The 22,148-nt window shown below is 40.9% G+C and overlaps 1 protein-coding gene across 2 annotated transcripts in view; it reads right to left on the minus strand.

Annotated features, from left to right (window-relative positions):
• MAPRE2 (microtubule associated protein RP/EB family member 2) overlaps positions 1-22,148 on the minus strand; it is a 198,156-nt gene that overhangs the window by 42,389 nt on the left and 133,619 nt on the right. For both annotated transcript variants that reach the window (XM_063451427.1, XM_063451426.1), the window contains one exon: positions 19,646-19,773. In XM_063451427.1, coding sequence (XP_063307497.1) covers positions 19,646-19,766 — 121 coding nt within the window. In that variant the 5' untranslated portion in view covers positions 19,767-19,773. The remainder of the gene's footprint in view (positions 1-19,645; positions 19,774-22,148) is intronic.

Raw genomic sequence — 22,148 nt, forward strand, 5'->3', positions numbered from 1 at the left:
CTCCTTAATGCTGGACATTCCAAAGCTTCTGAGATCCAGGCGCTGAGTGCAGTCCTCATGTACCATGCTAGGAGCGTTAGCAGACACAGCTTAGGCTGCTTGAGCTATGAGATACTCCATGTGTCACCTTCTCCCTTGGATAAACACGCTGGCATATTGAATGCCTGACGTGGCTGCTGAGGTCCTTTTAATGGTGGGACGTTTACAAGCATAGGAAAGTCGAATATTGACGGCTTATTGAGCAATCAATCTCATACTCAAACAAACTTTATCCACATATAAAGTACACGTACCATATTAGGGTTATTCACCAATGTGAGAACCTCTGGGAATTCAAATTTAAGGCTACAATAGGCAACTGAAAAGAGAATTGACGTTAAGAATGTTTCTAATTCAGCTATATTGGCCTTAAATTTGGCCTGTGAACCGCACCTAAAATATCCCTGCAATGTATGTAAATATGGTCTAAAGATGTGATATAGTACCCTATTGCAGAAATGACGTGGGTAGATAAGGTAGGTGTGTTGCATATTGTAACCGTAGCTCCCTCCGGTGGGCCTGTAGCAAAATGGCAAGTTTCTCTAAAACATTTTATGTGGCATTCTATTGGAAAGAGGTGGGATCGGCCTGCATGTTGGTTACCAATTAGGACACTTTGATATTATTAGTGACATTACAGGTTCAACCCTTATTTGAGAGAAAGGAAAATTGACTTTGCATTTAAAGAAGGGTTTTGTATTTGTTGATTACCAACTTATAACACTGCACAGTGGGGCAACTACTTGCTCGTCTGAATATTTAATCTCAGTGTCCCTATATGCAAGGTCCTAAAGTGGTGATAACCCTGCACCCAAAATTAAGCAAACATCTCAAAGTGGTAGAAAACGTCTTTCTTGTGGATAGAGGTCAGGAAAAAACACTATGTCATCCTCACTAAGAGCAGAATTAGCGCCAAGGTATTACAAATTCCCAGGCAAAGTCAACAGGAAAATCTTGGGAGTTTCAAGGTATCCAGTTATCTGGATACTTCAAATTTGACCTACACTGGGCGTTACAGAGGAGAAGTTAAAGGGATCCTAAAGCCTTTTCCTGGCACTATAGGTGTAAAAGGTCACCCTTCCTTCCCCCCTCTTGCAAGGCTGAATGGCTTAAAACCCCTTCAACCACTTACCTGAATCCACTGCCGATGTCCCTCGGTGCTGGATCAGGCTCCGCCCAAGCTTCTCCCCGTTCAATGTCAGCCAGAGCGGGAAACATAATGCACATATGTGGCAATGGCCGCGCGCACATTAGTCCTCCCCATAGGAAAACATTATTGAATGTTTTCCTATGGGGAAAATCTGACGCTAAGGTCCTCATGCAGAGCGTGAGGACGTCCAGCGTTAGATAACGGACCAAAACTCTGTTTGGATTTCGGAAGCGCCCCCCAGTGGCTGTCTGATAGACAGTCACTGAGGGCAGACTTAGAGCTGCAATGTAAACATTGCAGTTCTCTGAAACTGCAATGTTTAACATTGCAGCACTAAGTGCAATAGAGAGACAACTCCCAGACCACTTCAATTAGCTGAAGTGGTCTGGGTGCCTGCATTGTCCCTTTAACAAAACACTAAAAACGTAAGGATGTGACGGATCCCCTTTAACACAAGCGGCCCTAAAAATTAAAAAGAAAACTTGCTGTTACAAACGATGCACCTGGATTGTGTTCACATTAAAAAGGTTTGGATGCGTTGCACAGGAGGCCTTCCAAGAAAACAAATATAATACTTTGTATTACACGGTATGTCTTGTTTGGAAGCTCATGGATATTGTTTGGCAACAGAAGGCACATTCCAAAAAGATTATTCGAAACATTTGTATTGAGAAACAAAGTATTTTCAAGTTCTACAAAGCCATAAAAGAGAACAAAGAACAGATAAAGCGGTTACAAAAATAGCAGTACAAATAGGGGAGATCTGGAGCGGACTTTTTAGAAGACAACACAGTATAAATAAAGTCTACTATATCGTCTTAGAAAAAGCTTTTACTACATTTCCTTAACATTAACAGAAAATGAACCCAGATTGTGAACTTGATTATACTGATAAAGGATCTTCAAGTCATGGGTTTCAAACTTTCATGATGTCAGCCATGACAACACTGTGATGTGTGCCTATTGAATGAAACTGCATTTCCTCATCTGCAAATGCTGTAGAGTCAACTGGATACTTCTGAAAATGTGCCTGAGCACTAGGAATGTCTGAAACGGTCTGAAAATGTAATTTCTCTCAGTTCTTATTAAAGAATTTATAACTCATGTAGAGAATGCTGTTGTTACGGCCTTTAAAATCTTTTGTGATTTACCAGTTTATTTAAAAAAAAAATTTTAATTGAGTTCTCATATGGGCACAGTTGGGGTTGTACAGAAAGGCAGAAGGTTGTGTAGGAAGGTACAGTGTCATTGAAACAGTGCACACAGTTAAGTATTCTAAACACACATCTACACACATGCAGCCACCATTGTTCTATTCCAATTGATCCAGTCATTGAATAGCTGCCAGGGAATTACATTTTTTTTAAAAGGCAGAAAAAAGAGGTACGGTGGATTCGGGCACATTAGGAATGAGGAACAAAATTAGTGATAAATATAAACTTAGCAATAGCAAACTGGGAACTTAGAGGCAATGGTGGGGGCTCTCATGGCGAGATTGATAATGATAAGTAATTTAGATGCAAGTGTATCTCTAAAAAGCCTTGAAAATGTGACATGTAAAGAAGGATAACAGTAGGAAACAAACTATTCTCAGGTACCATGGAGAAAAGGGGAACTTATGGGGTAATGGGTTCATAATATCAAAGAGGATCACTTTAAGCTACTATCCAGACCATCGAAATGTTAACTGATACAGCAACACTGGACAAAACCCTGATGGTTACTTTGGCAATTAATCAGTTAAAAACACTCTGCTGGTTACCCTGGCAATGAATCCGTTAAATCGGATTTCAGTTTAACTGTTTAAGTGCCAGTGATACAATGAACTGCACACGGCTGCATTCTCACATGGCTGCCAGATGGTTAAACTAAGCAGTATGGCCATCTTTGTGTACAGCTGTTAGAAATGCTTTTCCTCTGGATAAGTGTATGATCATTAAATTAGAGTTACGCTACACAGAGGTTATTCCTCTGGCATTCAGTGAATGTGTGTGGTATTTATGGTTACAGAATGTCAGTGAAAAGAAAACCCATTTCATACCCCATGTGTTAAATTCACATTCTGACAGAGCTATGTGACATCACTGGAATGAAACTATGTGTATTTACAATAATGCATGTTTCTAACACTAATCCTTAAAGAGGAAGTACCATGTCTAGGGTATCTGCACAACCCAATGGTGCATTAAATGGTAACTACAGGTTGTACTGTAGCTAAAAACAACTTGGCATCTAAGTTGAACCTTGATCTGTATAATGCCATGAGGGATGGTCCATGCATGCATACAGCAACATAGAGGATATGCCCAAGCTGAAATGCAGTTATACGGCGTTTGGAAGAAGGTGCCTTGCACAACATGGAAACACGGTGGCTCCCCTTTGATGTTCTATGAAAGCCAATGCTTGCAAACTACATTTCTTAAAGGCTGGCTGAGCATCAAAGGATATGTAGTTCATGAACATCTGTGATGAAACGATTACTCATTGAGATCACTCCTACACATGCTGCGTACAGGGTTTCCAGATAAGAGATAATAAGGATTGCTAATGAGTTTAAAGACCTTACTTTCATAAGAATGCTAATTGTCTCAACATTTCTCTGCCGTTCAACCAAACTATGCAGATTCCATTGCTGCAAAATTGCAGCATTTTTTTCTGTAGACGTCACTTGTCCATCCTTTAGTTTCCTTAGTAATTTAGTTTTCCTCACCTTTTACAACCTTGGCGTTGGTGGCACCGCTCTCTACTGGTTCTCTTCCTAACCTCTCTAACCGCTCCTTCATTGTCTCCTCCTGGTTCCTCCGCACTTCTGTACCCCTGTCAGCTGGAGTTCCTCAAGGCTCTGTACTGTACTAAGAACTCTTCTTTTCTCAATTTATACTGCCTCTTGTGGTGACCGGATAAAATCCTATAGCTTTCAATATAATATGTATGATGATGATACCTAGATCTTCCTCATTCAGTCTTTCTCTCCATTTGCTGGATCGTGGCACCAAATCATATTCCCTGTCTCTGGCTGGATGACTTCCCATATCCTAAAACTCAACATCTCCAAGAACAAACACTTTATTTTTCATCCCTGTAAGATTACGTTTCTGTTTCCATTCGGGTCAAAGAAGCTATGAAAACATTCACCCGATAGGGACGTTGTCTTGGTGTGCTCTTTCACTCTGACCGTTCCTTCACCCCTTACATAAAATAAATCCTAAAATCCTTTCACTTTCACATTAAAAACATTTCTCACATTCCCATTTTTCTCACTCAGGGTGCAACCAGAATGTTTGTCCATGCTTGTTTCCTACCTTGATTATTGTAACCATCATACACTTATCTGCATGGTATAATGAACACCTCTCCTAGACTGCTCTATACTATGTAGCTTTGCTTTTGACCAACAGAGAAGCCATTATACCGAGCAATTGAGCCATAAGCCTGGTAGGCTTCGTAACCACATCTCACCATCCATAGCAACACAGTGCAACTTTACAACCATGGCTGTTGCATGCAAATAGCGCAGAGTTTGCTAGAAAAATTGTTAAAGAAGTCATTTCCTTTTTGCCTACTCCTGCTCTAATTTCTACCTATCATGTTCTTTCCCTATCCCACTCTACTTCCTTACCCCTCCTAATTTACCTTTCCTGACTATACCCATTTTTTTTTCTTCAACTCCGGATGCCCACATTGCACTTGGTAATTGGGGATCCATAACCCTTTATTTTTTTTTAAATAGAGGTTTCCAGATTGCAGGTGTTTTCATATCGCATTCGGCTTTCTTTTTTGTCTGCTTATTACCTTCTCTTTCCCTATATTTTATTTGTTCTTTATAGACAGTTTTTTCTTCAGAAATTTGTTTTAAAGTCCATGGGGATTTTACAAACAACTCTAAAAAGCTCTGTGTGAACTTAGCGTTGCCATGCTTTTTACAACAGACTCTAAATCTGTCTGAAAGATTTTAATTCCCTGATCAATATGCACACATTCAGATGTACAGTTTAGTTATACATTCAAGGAACATTCACAATATGTCCTGCTATTAAGGCACCTGAGTTACATGTTGTGGTTTTTTTATGGCGTTTCTGTCACTTTTACAAAATGCATGACTTACTGAAAGTGAGCAGGAGGCAGAAGAGTTTATTAGTTTATGGTTAGGCGTACACAGACTTACCATATGGGGTACATGCGTTATATTAAAAGGGACCATACCATGACTATGTATTACTAATTTAGACAAAGGGATCACTCGCTTATGAAAGGCCATACATATCCACCCACCAGAGGATGAAAAACAGGAAAAACAAATTAATGTCACTAGAGGGTGAAAACAAACAAAAAACAAATATGAATGGTGTCCCTTATGTAATTTAACACATTTTTGCATTATGCAAGTATTTACTTAGGGACCCTAAGGGCCTAAAGATGCCCTACTCTTAATATAATGAGGTGCTTTGTTTAAAAAAGACATATGTTAGTGTACAAGATAATATATCTTAGTTTTTATATTTATTTGGTTGTAATTAGCACTTTCCACTTATTTAGAGTGGGACACCTTGGAATCATATCACAATACATGAAATGACACTCTGCACCAACACCCCTATTTTTTAATGTAGTGGTTTTGGTGCAAAGATGCCCCTTTGGTCTGGAAATGCAAAACATTTCAGAGGAATGGCAATGTTAAGATTTGCCTAAAACACGCTTCTAGTGTCTGTCAAGCAATCACTAGAAGCAGTTTATCCATAAAGGGTCACTCCAACCCTTTTTTTTTGTTCTGAATAGAATAACGCCTTAATTACATTATTCTTTTGTAGGTCTCCCTTAAAGAAATGCTGAAAAGCATCCTTAAATAAGTATTTACTTACCATTATCCAGCGCCAGGCGAAGCTCACGGCAATACTCGGCACAACCCTGTCTGGCATCACAAGACTCACACATGGCACAATCAATCTCATAGAGAAGCCTTTGATTGGACCATTTTACCGGCTTGTGGTGCGTGCACATGCTCTGAGCTCGCAGGCGGAGGCTGAGAAGGAGGGAGAAGTTAGGGAAGAGGGAGGGTTGCTATTAGTGTGGGAAGGGGGACAAGAGCTTCCTTTCTTGCAGAAATGGCCATGGTGGTTGCAGTAACCCTTTATAACCTTGTCTTCCCTTTCGTCATCACAATGTGCAGCAGGTAGATGCCAAATGAAGCAAATGCTTCCCATAGAGAAGCTTTAAATTCATGGAAATGCAGTAATTGCTGTGCAAACACCATATTTACTCCATGCTTCTCCATGAGAAGAGTGAAATAATTTACTTAGACCATCTGGATACCAGAACCGGAGGTCTATAGTAAGTACTGGAGTAGGAAAAATGGGATTACCAAATCAATTAATGATAGGACCGTAAAGAGTCTTTAGCAAAAATAACCAAATATATGGTCAGATACCCGAATTGGGTAAAAAATCTCGCCACAATGGCTCACCTCAAACTATCTTGGTCAATGGAGTACTTTATAGATTTGTCTTCAGATAGCTACAGATATTAGACTTTAATCATGGAAGGTCAATTCTGATAGCTACAGACAGCAGATAAGCTTAGCTCCAAGTTGCTAAGTAAAGTATTGACTAGAAACACTGGTCTTAAGGCTAGGAGCAGACTTAGTTGCAAAGCTCTAAAGGCCACAGCTAGCGTCTGTGGAATTATCTAAATAGAGCCAACAGGATTAAAAAGTAGTCTTGCAAATAATCAACAGTTCAAAACTGCAAACATACCCACACATATGAGGGCTAGATAACTGTAATGAGACCTACTTGTAATGTCTAAGGCTCTCAGTATATCTTACCCATATTATATGAAAAGAACCGGGAGAGGGGGGAGAGGGGGGGGGGGGGGGGGGGATTGAAACAGCTTGCAGGACTGTAGTACTAAGTCTAAGAGAATATAGTTAACTGCTCCCAGGCAACATGTCCAGTGTGATGAGGTGAAAAATAAGGAAAGTGAAAATTAGAGTGATCTAATGTGTAGAACCATACTTAGATTGTTGGTTACCTACACATAGTGACAGTGCCCTAGTGAAAAAATAAGTGAAAGGAAAGAGAAACCCGACGCGCGTTTCGGTGCTTTCAGTAATGCACCTTCGTCAGGGGCTGGAGGGAGACTGACCTCAGGTCTCCTTTTAAATGTGTGCTAGTAGCTGCTAATACCTGTTGGACCAATCAGAATCAGGCATGTGACTACATTTTGGCGCCAAAACAAAACAAAACAAACAAACAAAGTTTAAAAAAATATATATATATTTTTTTTTTTTGGCCAATCAGAGAGCTTGCCATCTGACATCAGCGGATGAGTGGTTTTAACTGTTGTGGTGCCGAAATTTATCCTTAGAGAATGAATAGCTTCTGGCTATTGGGGCTACTACTGTGATAATTAGTAGCTTATATTAAAGTGAAATAATGCCATGATCTTCCTGGGAGACCATAAGCATATATGGTCTTTGAAGTGGTATTGTGGTTACTGAGGCATTTCTAGTATTTATGCCTGTACTGGTGAAGTTAGTGATTTGCATGCTGCTTATTGATGCTATGAATTCCTCACATTGTTGCAGCTGTAATTTGTGTAACTTAGTTTAGGGATAGGGTTACATTTTATTGATACTGTAGCAATATACCATTTATGCGGCAAGAAAATTCTTTCACTATTCTCTATTTAGGGGTTAAGCCCCAGGACACCTCTGGAGTGTCCAAACTAGGTGAATCTCTGCCAGTGTTGAGGAGTTCCATCAGTTGGACCCACCAACAAGGGCATGGATACATTTCTTTATTCTCCATGAGAAGCATTGGATTGGACAAAAGTCATCAGTAATGATAACTTCATCAAAGGTTGATCAACTGCAAAGAGGTTACTGACCCAGTTATAGAGAGGATACGGTTATGGTAAATATTTTTAAAGGGATATAACTTTTACAATTGTTGGGAAGGAGTTATCACTTTTTGATGTCATTACAACTTTAATAACATATATATATATATACACACACACACACACACACACACAGTGTCATAGCTGTCCTTTAAAACGACAAGGTTAGCAGGTATCAGATCGGCCCCTAGTAAATTGCTTCACCAAAAATACTGAAAATAAAAAACAAAAAGGAGAATAATAGGAGGAGAGTAAATTATCCTAATAGAGTGGGGTTCTCTCTCTTTTTAGGGAAACAGCAGGGAAGAGTATAATTCCAACTGATCCCTCAAAATAAAACTTGACTTTTATTGTTAAGCAAGCTAAAATAGGGGGTATAAAATAGCCTAACACCCGTGAATAAGTGAGATAAAAACGGCCACTCGGTATGGTAAAGAGAGAAAGAGAGGGAAACCCACTCTATTAGGATAATTTACTCTCCTCTTTGTTTTTTATTTTCAATAGCTGTCCTTTAAGGAACATTCTAACAGTAAAGGGACACCATAGGCATCAGAACTGCTCATCTCATTGAATTGTTATATACCGTATATAATCGAGTATAAGCCGACCCGAATATAAGCCGAGGCCCCTAATTTTACCCCCAAAAACTGGGAAAACTTATTGACTCGAGTATAAGACTAGGGTGGGAAATGCAGCAGCTACTGGTAAATTTCTAAATAAAATTAGATCCTAAAAAAATTATATTAATTGAATATTTATTTACAGTGTGTGTATGAGTGCAGCGTGTGTGTATGAGTGCAGCGTGTGTGTATGAATGCAGTGTGTATGAATGCAGTGTGTATGAGTGCAGTGTGTGTATGAGTGCAGTGTGTGTATGAGTGCAGTGTGTGTATGAGTGCAGTGTGTGTATGAATGCAGTGTGTGTATGAATGCAGTGTGTGTATGAATGCAGTGTGTGTATGAATGCAGTGTGTGTGTATGTATGAGTGCAGTGTGTGTGTATGTATGAGTGCAGTGTGTGTATGTGTGCAGCGTGTGTGTATGAGTGCAGCTTGTGTGTGTGTATGAGTGCAGCGTGTGTATGAATGCAGCGTGTGTGTATGAATGCAGCGTGTGTGTATGAATGCAGCGTGTGTGTATGAATGCAGCGTGTGTGTATGAATGCAGCGTGTGTGTATGAATGCAGCGTGTGTATGAATGCAGTGTGTGTATGTGTGCAGTGTGTGTGTGTATGTGTGTATGAGTATGTGTGCAGTGTGTGTATGAATGCAGTGTGTGTGTGTGTGTGTGTGTGTTGCAGAGCCTTGGTGGGGAGTGGGCTTTTTTTTTTTTTTATTATTATTTTAATATTTTTCTATGATTAATTTTTATTATTTTATTTTATTTAATTATTATTTTTTTATTATTTTAATATTTATTTTTTTCCGTCCCCCCTCCCTGCTTTATACATAGCAGGGAGGGGGGCTCCTTCCCTGGTGATCTAGTGGCATTGGTAGTTCAGTGGGGGGGAGGAGGGGGCTGTCAGAGAGTTTACTTACCTCTCCTGCAGCTCCTGTCAGCTCTCTCCTCCTCTGCGCCGGTCCGTTCAGCACCTCTATCAGCTCACACTGTAAGTCTCGCGAGAGCCGCGGCTCTCGCGAGACTTACACTGGGAGCTGACCGAGGTGCTGAACGGACGGCGCGGAGGAGGAAGAAGCTGATAGGAGCTGCAGGAGAGGTAAGTAAACTCTCTGACAGCCCCCACAGCCCCTGTCTGTATTATGGCAATGTAAATTGCCATAATACAGACATTGACTCGAGTATAAGCCGAGTTGGGGTTTTTCAGCACAAAAAATGTGCTGAAAAACTCGGCTTATACTCGAGTATATACGGTAATAGTTACAAGAGTCCTCTGACACTGTCCATCCATTCAGTGTTAAACCATTTTCAAGAACTTTAACAATGAATGAGGGTCCCTGGCTTCCATAGCCAGCCTCCACTGGCGGTATGACACACTTCCACTTCATTTAGCCATACCGATTTATACCTGCAATAGCACTGTGGTATGCTGAAAGAGGTCAGCCAATCACAGCTGCCCATTGCTGCTCAGACTAATGCTTCCTCATTAGCACAAAGCAGCACAAAACATTAAAAACGGTTTAATACTGAATGGACAGACAGTGCCAGGGGACTCAAGACACTATAACCACTTCAATGAGAAGAAGCAGTTATGGTGATTAAAGTGTCCCCTTAATGTTAGAATGTTCATCAAAGGACAGCTACAACACAATTATAAATGCATATATCAGCATGATTAAAGTAGTAACGACATCAAAAAGTGATAACTCTCCCCTACCATAAGTAAATGCTTCAAAGGACATGTTACTACACTGCCATCAAATAAACACATTCACTTTAAATCACACACACACAAAAAAAAATGCAACAACAAACGCAGTTGTCCAATAATGTCATTAACGTAACCACATACTCAATGAACAGGGCATTTAAGGAGAAAGCTAAAGGATTAGCAAAAGCCTCCGCTTTCTATTTGTGGATTACACTGTTTATTTCAGTATGAGTTACTTAATGTTTTGTGCTTTTGCAAAGGTGGAAAGCTAGCTTCTTGAAAAAAAACCTGTCTTTTATGCAGTGTAACATATTACATAAGATAAAATTGTAAAGTAAACATTAACTTAATAAGCTACAAATATATAAAACACTTGTCCTTTAATTTCCTCAATCTAAAATATTCAATAATTAAATAAATTTAAATATTTTAAAATATGTTTAATATTCTGTACACAGGAATAGTTTGCAGCTTACTTCCAATTAGAGCCGACCTGGACAGACATGAATTACTCATAAACCAATGAAGGCACAACACAAAATCATTAAACATAAACAGGGCGTCTGTCAAATCCTTAACAAACAATATGTTACTATAGTGAACTATAACTCATAGTAGTGTGTTATTTTGTCTTTTTAAACATTGTGCTACCATAAAATGAGGTTGCCATTGTTAAAATATAACATTTCATATGTACAAAAATCATAAATATAACACATACAAAATTGCTTTACCAAGGTGACAAAGCAGTCACCTTATCACGCTAGAATACCAAAATGTTTATAAAACACCCAGATACTATGTGCAAAGTGATGAATTAGATTGTCCACTAAAAGATTGTAAGGTCCTTTGCTGGTAAGAATACACTCCAGTTCTACGAAGCACCCTTTCACCGGTTATGCTATGTTCAGTTGTGATCGTTCGTTTTTCTCAATCCCAACCTGTTACTTTCAAACTATGTAGGATTAGTTCAATAAGGAGAATGATTTGCATTGGAGATCTTGTAACCAAAAAGCTAGCAATAACTTGACATCCATTGATATATCCCCAAAGGTCTCTGCTAGCCCTGGCTTGTAAATACATGCAAAGGATATGTACATGCAGGGCTTACAGTTACTTTCAATGGAACAGCACTCATTCTAAATGTTACATGAATAAGTACAATAAATACGTGCTTTGTCTGCATTAGTGCTTACTTAACTCACCGTGGCATCAAACAAATATTATTAAAGCAGTACAAATGTATTTATACTTGTTTTGACACTTTGTAAATCTATAAACCCCCCCAAAAAAACCTGCAACAATTGGCTGGATACATTCGGTGTCCGGAATAAATTCGGTGCTTTTTGAATAGGACTCAAAATAGTCACAAAGCACGGATTTATTTAAAAAATGGGATCTGAGTGAAACCCGGCACGACATATGTTTGCAAATTATTGTTTACTTGCTCTGTGCAAGTGAATGATAATTTTTTTTTTTTTTTAAACTTGAAGTTTATTGAATTTTCCACGAGTTGTGGTAACGGGGGGGGGATACAGAAGAGAAGAGGGGGGGGGGGGGAAGCATACGTTCACTTTACATTGTACATTCTACATTTTACAGTTAGTGGTTACATTCCCAGCATAATATTTCAAACCGCTTGCCCTGATATGTTGTGGCACCTTGCGGACAATTACGTACCCATTATGAGTACGGTGACTTAATAATTATTTGCTGATTTCGCAATGTCTGTCTCGTTGCTACCTGGCGTATTTTGTTAGATATCTATTGGATAGCTGTCTAGTGTTCAACATATGTCTACTGAGCGTCTTTGTCTATTGCGTGTCTTTGCAGAGGGAAAATTAACTCGAGGTAGATCGTGTGTCCGTCCTCCATGACCTCCACATTTCCCATGCATCTGTGTGTTTATGTTGGTTCATTTGTGTCACAGAGTAGTGGGTTTCATATATGAGTTGCTTGTCTACGTCTTGTATTAGCTGAAGGGTTTTCGGTGTTGTGGGAGATTTCCAGGATCTCGCTATAACCCTCTGTGCTGTCAGTAAGATGTGATATATCAGTTTTTTAGCTGCGGTAGGTAAGTCGGTTGGTATGTCTAGTAGCAAAAAGGTCAGTGGGTCTAAGGCTAAGTCGATCTTGGTGGATTGTTTTATGATTAGTTTTATTTCCGCCCAGTACCTTTCCAGTTTAGGGCATCGCCACCAGATATGAAGGACTGAACCTACGTCTCTGGTGCATCTCCAACAAGTCGGGGATGTATTGGGGAACAATCTGTGCAAGCGGGTTGGCACCATATACCACCTATATATTGTTTTGAAATATTGTTCAACCAGTGGGGCTGACTTCACCAGCTTCTTTACTGATGTCACTAAATGTGACCATGTATCGTCTGTAATGTTATTGTTCGTATCTGCAGCCCATTGTTGTGCCTGAGTGGAACTATGGAACGGCTGGTAGGGCTGAATACTCTTGTAACATTCAGATAGTGGTTTGAGATTTTGAGGGAGTACCCCTGTGATTCCCGTGTGTTCCCAGATCGTTATTTTCCCTTTCGGAGACTGCTTATGTGGTTGTTCCTTAGTCTTCTTATGGAGAAAGGATTGTAATTGGATATATGAGTAGTGGGATGAGGGGGGTATCTCGTATTTGCTGCATAGTTTCGAGAATGGCAATAATTTACCACCCTTGCATAGGTGTGTCAGGTGAGTGGCTCTCCTGTCCCTCCATGGTGCTGCGTGGAATGTAGGAATGCAATACGGGATTGCGTCAATGGGGGTAGCTAACGGTAGCGGGTGTTGCGATTCAAAGTGCATTCTATGTTTATCCCAGGTTTTAATAGCTAAGCTGAGTTGTGTCGGCATGGACGGGATTACTGGTCTGAGGGGTTTTGGTAGCCATAATATTCTAGATACCCGGAAGGGGGTCAAGGTTTGGTTCTCCATATGTACCCATTGGGGCTAGTCTGTCCCCTTAAGGTGCGTTAGTAGCGATGCCAATATTGCTGCTTGGTAATACGACTTAATATGGGGGAACGCCATCCCCCCTTTTTTTGCGGGTGCCATTAGTATTTTTTGGGATATTCTCGCCCGTCCCGCTCCCCACACAAATTGTATCAGCTTGGTTTGCACATTTTTAAAATATGAGTTTGGCACTTGCCATGGGAGGTTCCTGAACAGGTACTGGAGCTTGGGCAATATCGTCATTTTAATTGCTATGATACGTTCTGTCCAGGACAGAAAAAGATTTCCCCAGCCCTTCAGTGTTTCGGTGCAGTTCCTCCAGACCCTAATGTAGTTTGAGGGGAACATATCTTGAGGGTTTTTAGTAAAGGTCAGGCCCAAATATTTTATGTTGTCTGTCCTCCATTCAAATGTGTATTCTTTCTTGAGTCTCGCTTGTACTTTTGGGTCCAGTCTCAAGCCTAGTGCTTGTGTTTTAGCAGTATTGAGGGAATAGTATGACAGCGCCCCGTATTCATTAATGAGTTGCATAACGTGGGGTAGTGATTTTAATGGGTTTGTAATGTACAGCAATATATCGTCTGCAAAAGCACTGATTTTAATCTTCCGTCCGTGCCAGTCCACTCCCTCTATCTCTTGGTGGGTTCTAATTGCAGTAAGTAATGGCTCTAAGGCGAGCACGTATAGCAAGGGTGACAGAGGGCACCCCTGTCTCGTACCGTTGGTAATATCAAATGGTGCGGACATGAAGCCAGCCTGTAGGACTTGGGCTGTGGGGCAGGAGTATAGGGCAAATATTTGTGCGATGAATTGCTGCGGGAACCCAAACCTTTCCAATACCCGGCGGAGGAAGAGCCAGCCCAGGCGGTCAAAGGCTTTTTCAGCATCGAGGGCTAAGAGTAGACCGCCGGGACCAGCCCCCCTCATCCTTTCCAGTATTAGGGACAATTTTCTGTTGTTGTCTGTCCCTTGTCTCCCCATTACGAACCCAGTTTGGTCGTCATTTAGCAGTGATGGGAGTAGTTTGTTCATCCTGGTGGCCAGTATCTTAGCATATATCTTAGCATCGGAATTCAATAGTGATATGGGCCTGAAGTTTTTGCATTGGTCTGGGGTTTTTCCTGGTTTAGGTAGGGTCACTATTGTGGCTAGGAGCATCTCAGGGGGGAGTTTACCCGTATCCGTCGCCGTCCTAAACGTCCGCTCCAGCCACGGAGCTAATATGTCTGAGAACGTTTTGTAATACGAATTAGGTAGGCCATCCGCCCCGGGGGATTTCCCCACTGGTAGCTGTCGGATTGTATTTAGTATTTCATTAACGGTGATCGGTTCAAGTAATGTCGAAAGTTGTGTATGGTCTAGCTGTGGTAAGGGGAGTTTTGCCAGGTATGTTTTAATCAAATCATCATCTAGAGGGGTTGTTCCGGGACGGTGTCCTAAGTTATAAAGATCTGCATAGTATTTTGCAAACTCTTGAGATATATCTAGGGGATTTTGAATCTTTTTATGGTCTGTGGTGTGTATGTAGGGTATTTTGGATTGTGCTAGCTTCGCTTTTAGCCGATTTGCTAGGTATTTAGTTGCTTTCCCACTATGGTGGTAAGACGTTGCCCTCAGTTTTTGCAGACAGTATGCAGTTTTCGCTGCATTCAGTTCTATGAGTTGGTCATTTAACGTTTGTATTTGTTCTAGTAGGGCTGGGGACGGGTTAAGTTTATTTTGGGACGTTGCTATTGCCAATAGCTTTTGGCATTCTAATAGGGTTTTCTGTCTGTTCTTTTTGAGGTAAGAGGAGCGCCTAATGAAAAGTCCCCTTACGACAGCTTTGTGTGCTAGCCATACATGTTGGTCCGACACCTCCCCATTGGAGTTCTCTCTAAAGTAGCTCACCAAGTCTTTGTGTACTTGCGACGTGAATGTGCGGTCGTGTAGCAGCGACTCATTCATCCGCCAAGTTCCTCTTCCCTTGAATTGGAAAGAGTCGAACAGGGTTAGGTAAACTGGGCTATGGTCCGACCAAGTTATTTCCCCAATGTTACAGCTAGAGACTTGTGCTAATGTTTGTTGGTCCACGTAGAAGGTGTCGATCCTTGTGTAAGTGTTGTGGACTTTCGAGTGAAACGTGTAGTCACGCTCCCCTGCATGAAGAACCCTCCAGCTGTCGTACATATTGTGTAGTATGATTGTCCTAGAGAGTGTTTTACATGTGGAGATCATCTGCCCTCGCCTTACTCCTTGTGGGAGCGCTGTCGTGTCTTCCTCTGGCGATGTAATAAAATTAAAGTCGCCGCAGAGGATCAGCCCCCCTACTTTGATCAGCTCAATTTTTTGCATGAGACGGTGAAGGAAGGTCTCTGCCCCTTTATTGGGGAAATACGCCGAGACCAGGGTGTACTGAGTGTTATTAAAGAGACCTACTAACACGATGAACCTGCCCTGTGGGTCTATTAGTTTTCTTTGCTCAATAAATGCTACATCCCTGTGTATTAAAATGGATGTCCCCTTCGTTTTGTTCTTGGACAGCGCATGGTATTGGTTGGGGAAGTATTTAGTGTATAGTTCGGGTGTCTTAGTGTCTTGGAGATGCGTCTCCTGGATACAAGCGATGTCTATCTCTTTAGATCTAAGTTCTTGCAGTAACAGGTGTCTCTTGCCTGGCGTGTTTAGCCCTTTTACGTTATAGGTGACCAGTTTCATGTTGGGGTAAGGGCGTTTTCTGTGCTAATTTTGTGCCTCCATGGTTTTTTTAAGTGTGCCATGTGTTTTGCGGCATTTGTAAGTGCCCAACTTTGGTTTTGGATAGAGGAATGTATTTTCTTGGGGTGTAACAAGTTACTTGTATGGCGAGGGTGGGGGGTGTAGGGAGGGGTCAGGACAATCAATGGGTGATGTACCCAGATGGGCTCCCATAATTGGGGCCGCGGTCCGCCACCTAACCAGTAGGTGCGGGTAGTAGGGGGGGTGCAGGTGATGCCTATTAAAATGTTAGTCATTCACCTAGGGGCCTCAGAGCAGTATTAACAGTAGATTGAACAGTTTAACCAAACAGTTATTACTCAAAACAAATATTAAGTTTCCAGGCAAAAGAGCCCACACATTTCAACACCGTTATTTAGATAATTGACAAGGTCCCTTTGCACAGTTCATGCCCTGATGCGAAATCCGTTGTGTGTGGGGCAGAGTCAAAGTCTAACCAGCTATGATAGCTGCCAATGGTCCGGGCTTAACGTCTATACGACCATAACAGTTCGAACTTGTGCTGTGCGTTAAGGGTAAAAAGTTCTGTTGAAGTTTAGCAGAATCTAGGGGTTGTCATGTTGTTTAGTGTGTGTGTGCTAGTGTAACATATTTACGTATATCTCGAGCTCTTCACTGAGAGGACCATTCTGGCGACATTCTTGGAACTTTCGCTGATTTTTCGGGTCCACCGGGTGGCAGCGGCAGTCCCCAGTCCTTCAGCTTGCGGATGCCTTGTGGTAGATCTGCAACCATGTGGACCGCACCTTGATGCGAGATGAGGAGTTTAGCAGGATATCCCCAACGATAGCTTACATTTTGTTCTCTCAGGGTCGTGGTGATGGGCGACATCGATTTCCTGAAGTGCAGGGTTTCCGCTGACAAGTCCGCAAAGATTTTAATAAATTTGTATTCCTCAGGCATGCCTGCAGTTCTGCTGGCTTTCATGATTTTATCTTTGGCGTGGAAGAAGTGGATTCTAGCGATCACATCCCTTGCTGCTGTAGGCGGTAGATGTTTAGGCCTGTGCAGTCTGTGCGCTCTATCAATTATGAGTTGGTCAGGGTGGATTTCTGGGGTAAGAGCTTGAAACATGTCGGACAGATAGTTATGGAGATCAGCCGTCTGGACAGATTCTGGGATGCCCCGGAACCTGAGGTTGTTTCTCCTCGCTCTGTCTTCCATATCTGCTAGTTTGAGTCTGTGTGCTTCCACAATGTTGTCCAGTTCCTGGAGTTTGTCCGCCAGGCTGTTATGGGCCACAGCATGTTCATCCAGTTTTGTTTCGATTAATGCGGTGCGGTTACCTATCTCTTGCACCTCTTTATGTAATTCAGCCTTCAGTTCCTGAAGTTGCTTCTTCATATTGTTTTGTATGTTGGTAGTGAACTCTTCCATCATCTCTCTTATGCCACCCATTGTCAGGGGTTGTTCGTCTGGTGCGCGAGAAGGTGATGTGTGCGGTGAGGGGGAAGTTTCCCGCCTTTCTTGGACGTCGCCATCTTGTGCAGGCTCCTGATTTTCCCTCAGTCTGGAGGCCGCAGTTTTCGTCAAGAAGAATGAAGCTCTGTCGGGTTTTCCCGTTTTGTTTTTCTGTCTGTGCGACATGGTGGGTGCTTCCCCCTGTTAGTATATGTGTTTGTAGCAGGTTTTGTGCTCAGCGTGCCGTTTATTTTTGCTCTTTTGGTCTCTATAAGTCGGAGCTGATCTTACATGCGTCCGCTCAGCTCCAGCAGCAGGCCACGCCCCCCGAAACGTCGTGAATGATAATTTTAAGCACCTGATGCCGTCTTGTTTGGTGGACATATATATAAGGATGTTGTCAGCCCCCCCATTTTTATTTTATTGACCCCACCCACTGGCCATGGGTAGAGACAGGGGTTTGGACAGTGATTGCCCATTTGTTAGTTTTAAATGTTTAGTAAATATGCCCCTATGTGCTGCATGGCAGGTGGAGGCATAAGGGAGGTTAAAGCCGGCTTTTATATTAATATAGAGGTCATACTGACTCCCATAGGCTTTTTTTTTTAAAGTAATTGATTATTTAACTATTTTGGCAAGTAGTTTGATTGTTAAAATCTGTGCCCGCATTTTAAGCAGATTTTAACAATCCAGGTCTGGATTTCATCTATCCGGCAGCATTCGGTCCTGCTGAAATCCAGACCAAGGTCAGGCATATTTGAAGACTTGTGTGCAAAATCTGGAGTGTGAACAATGTCCAGATGTTGCAGTCCGATTGGCTCTGTACAGCACTGGATGGCTTTATCATACAGTGCTATAACCATAGTGAATAACCCTAACAGAGAGAGGTGTGTCATATGAGACAGAGAAAGGGAAATAGATCATGTAAGAAAAAAAGCCAGATGATAAAGTTATGTGAGACAGAGACAGAGGCATATCACGTGAAACAGAGCGACATATAATATAATCATGAGGGACATATAATCAAGAGAGAAAAGCAGATAAAGAGTGAGATCACGTGAGACAGAAATAGATTAAAATACAATCATGTGAGACAGAGAAAAAATGATGGGGTGTGAAAGAAAAGACTGGTTAGTATACAGGTAACGGTAGAGAGATGGGAAGATGAAATCATGAAATGGGAAGGAAAAGAAGAACCGATGTAACATGAAACAGCAAATGGAGAAGAAGATAAAAAAAATATGAATTTCAATAGAAGAAAAAAAAAAAAGAGGAGAGGAAGTAGGGTTCTCAGTCGCAGAGATTTTTCACAGCCTCGCAACGGGAACTTAATGATAACCGACGGGCTAGCCTGAACGCGCCACTCTCACCATCAGAAGAGCTGATTAGCTCAGCGACACCTAGAGAGGGTATGGGCCAAATGCTGTCCAAAACAGACAGAAGTAACGAAGTTCTAGGCAAAGCTCATAACGCACAACTGGAACAGAAGCTAGAAAAGGTAGTTATATAACACAACACCACCATAAAAGATACCAACTTACCCAACCATTAAAGATGGCAGAGGCTACAATAGAACATCTAGCTAATTGGCCATGTAGACACAGCCTGAGACTGAGGGTCTCCATGACAAGAAAGGAGAAAGCTCCTTAGGGAAAACTGTGGTGGCCATCTTATGCCCGTTACTACCAGACATTTCCGACCCATTATGACAAGTACATAAAGGTCCATTTATCATGTCTTTATTTTGAAAAGGTAACCTACCATTATTATAATACATTTCAGAAGTACACATCATTATTTGAACATTTTTATGGAGTTTGTTGGGTGATAATATTTAGATTTATCCAATTCCATTTGTATAAAGAAACAATAAAGAAGTGAAGGACATTTAACATTGTAGCAGGTTGAAAGAAGTACACAATTTAAAGGTCATTTGTATGGATGGGATTTTTATTTATTTTTTAGCCAATATTAACACATACACTTTTAGAAAGGTTTAAAATGTGTTTCTTTTCACACAGAGCTTTATGTGCAATTTTAAAAAAAAGTCTGAAGTTTTAGACACTATTAAAATGTAACACAGGTAGCCCGCAAACCTAAGTAGAAGACTCATACCTGAACAGAGCTGCTCGACCTTTGTGTAGTTTAAGCACAAAATGTCATTAACCCAGGCAATGATGTCATGTCTGCTCATAGTCTCCTGCGTTATCGAGGTAGAATACACGTTGACCGCCATTCCCCAACTGTAAAGACAAATAGCATAATAAGGAAATGAAATCATGTGAAATGAGCGAATAGTTCATTAAAATCATGTCATATGTATATGCGGTAATTCTTCTTACTATATATATATATATATATAAAAAAAATCTGAAAAACACAAAAAATAAATAAATAAAATACTGGGTACAAGTTTATTTAGCCAGAACAGCCCACCAGGGTGACAATCCTAATAACAACACTGAACGGGATAGGTAACACAGGCAAATTCTGTCACTTTATAGTAACACTACTCATAATAGTATACACAGCATGCACTTTTGCATAGAGTTTGTTTAAGGAAACACTTGTTTCAGTTGTAATCCGTTCTTATACTTAGAGATATCTTCAATATTTTGGAGTGTACAATGCTGAAGCGTTACAATCTAACGGTTTAGATACAATATATATATGCAGGAGGATATTAACTTGCCATGCCCAAAGCTTTTCTTCTTCTAACAGTGGACTTGCAAGTGCTAGACCAGCCAGAGAAAAAAAGAAAATTAGAATTACTGGGAACATGATAACCATGTGTGTCCAAACACTTGTCCTACATAACCAGACCACACAATATGGGTATGGACCTGGTACAAACCCACTTCACCAGCCTTACTTCCTACTTGTTACAGAATGTAAAGTAAATGAATTTTTGTAAGTCTATGGTATCTCCAAGCACCCAAAAAAAAAAATATTTAAAAAAATATGATTAATTTTACGAATTTCGATCAACCTTCCTTTATGGTAGAACCAAGGGGAACTAAACCAAAGGTACCAGTACTATAAAACCTGCATCATGTGATATATGACAACCAGATGATTGGAGCGTTTTTCTTTCTATCTTAATAACCTCCCAAAAAACAACAACTGGCCATTGAATCAACAAAAAAAAGGGTCTCTCTCTCTGGGTCATGAGATACAAATAACTATCCCTACATAGTCAATTGCTGTCCAAACAAATGAGAATGTCAGCATTTGTTTTGTTGTAATTTCTCTACAAATGCAGTTGTTGACATAAAGCAGTTTAGAGTTCCATGCATTTCTTTCCCGTTCCATTTGTTGAAGTCTGCAGTGATAATGTATGGTTCTTTCCTCCATGTAACAAAAATAGATGCACTGACAAAGAACATGAAACCGTACTCTGACACGGTGTAGGGAATGAGTCTAAACAATGACTACCCTGGTTTGCACCTGAAGGTGTGCACACATGAAACAGACACAGCTATTCTGCTCTTCATTAGAACCCTGGATGATCTGGAATTGGTCACACGACTTACAGGTGTATAGGATTACAATGAAAGTAGCAAATGGAATAGATCGGGTTAAAGGAAAGCTGATATTTTGCTGTAGTGAATAAACACTGTAAAATGTCTACTGCAATGACAATGTAATAACTCTGGGACAGCACGCACAGTGGCATCGCTACGGAGAATACGGTTATTCAACCAGAATCAACGGACACTGTCAGCCTGTCACTGCTGCCCCTTTGCTGCTCGAGTTAAGGTTTTCGCATTAGCCCCAGCACAGGGGAAGAGGCAGCAGACTGTGCGCAGGCACACATCTTTACTGTTAAACCGTTAAAGTGGTCTGGGTGCAATGTATTTGTCCCCCTTAGTCCTGCAATGTAAGTTATTGCAATTTTAGAGAAACTACAATGTTTACATTGCAGCGGTTCTGGGATCTTACGGGGCTTTAGGTCGCCTAGCTGAAAATCCCATATCCTATACCCAGATCAGCGCTGGATCAGTAAATAGAGGGTTTTTAATATGTTATTGGCTGGAGGGGAGGCAATGGAGAGGGGGACAAGAGGGAACTATAGTGTTAGGAATACAGCTTTGTATAGAGTACCTTTAAAATCAATTTAAGACTTGAAGCCAAGACAGTGCGCCATGGGATTACATGCACCATAAGTTTACTAAGACAAAAAGATTATGGTACCTGGAGTGTTCTATTAAAGACTTGTAAGTCATGCTAAGTGATCTAGTTTCATATAATATAAAATTAGAAAGGAAGCACCACATAAATACAGCAATGGTTTAACATTTTTAAGCTGTATAAAGAAGGCAGAGTTCTCAACAAGAGTATTAAATCAACTTCATGCCATGCGATAGTAGCCGTGTAACTTCTGGATACGGATATTTCTAGAGTTTGTTCCTAGCCTGCAAAGCTTACACTCTTATGTTCATGACTAAGCCACTATAAGATATAATATGGATGTGAAAGATGAAAGGAGTAAAACAGAAACCGCTTTTCACAGGAGACTAAGATCAGTTATCGGCCTATCTAGAATGTCTTCAGCTTAATTTCAAGCATATTAGACCTATATAGCAAAGATAATTGTGTCAAACATTGCTTTATTTCA

The sequence above is a fragment of the Pelobates fuscus genome, chromosome 4, assembly GCF_036172605.1.
Source record: "Pelobates fuscus isolate aPelFus1 chromosome 4, aPelFus1.pri, whole genome shotgun sequence".
NCBI classification, from domain to species: domain Eukaryota; kingdom Metazoa; phylum Chordata; class Amphibia; order Anura; family Pelobatidae; genus Pelobates; species Pelobates fuscus.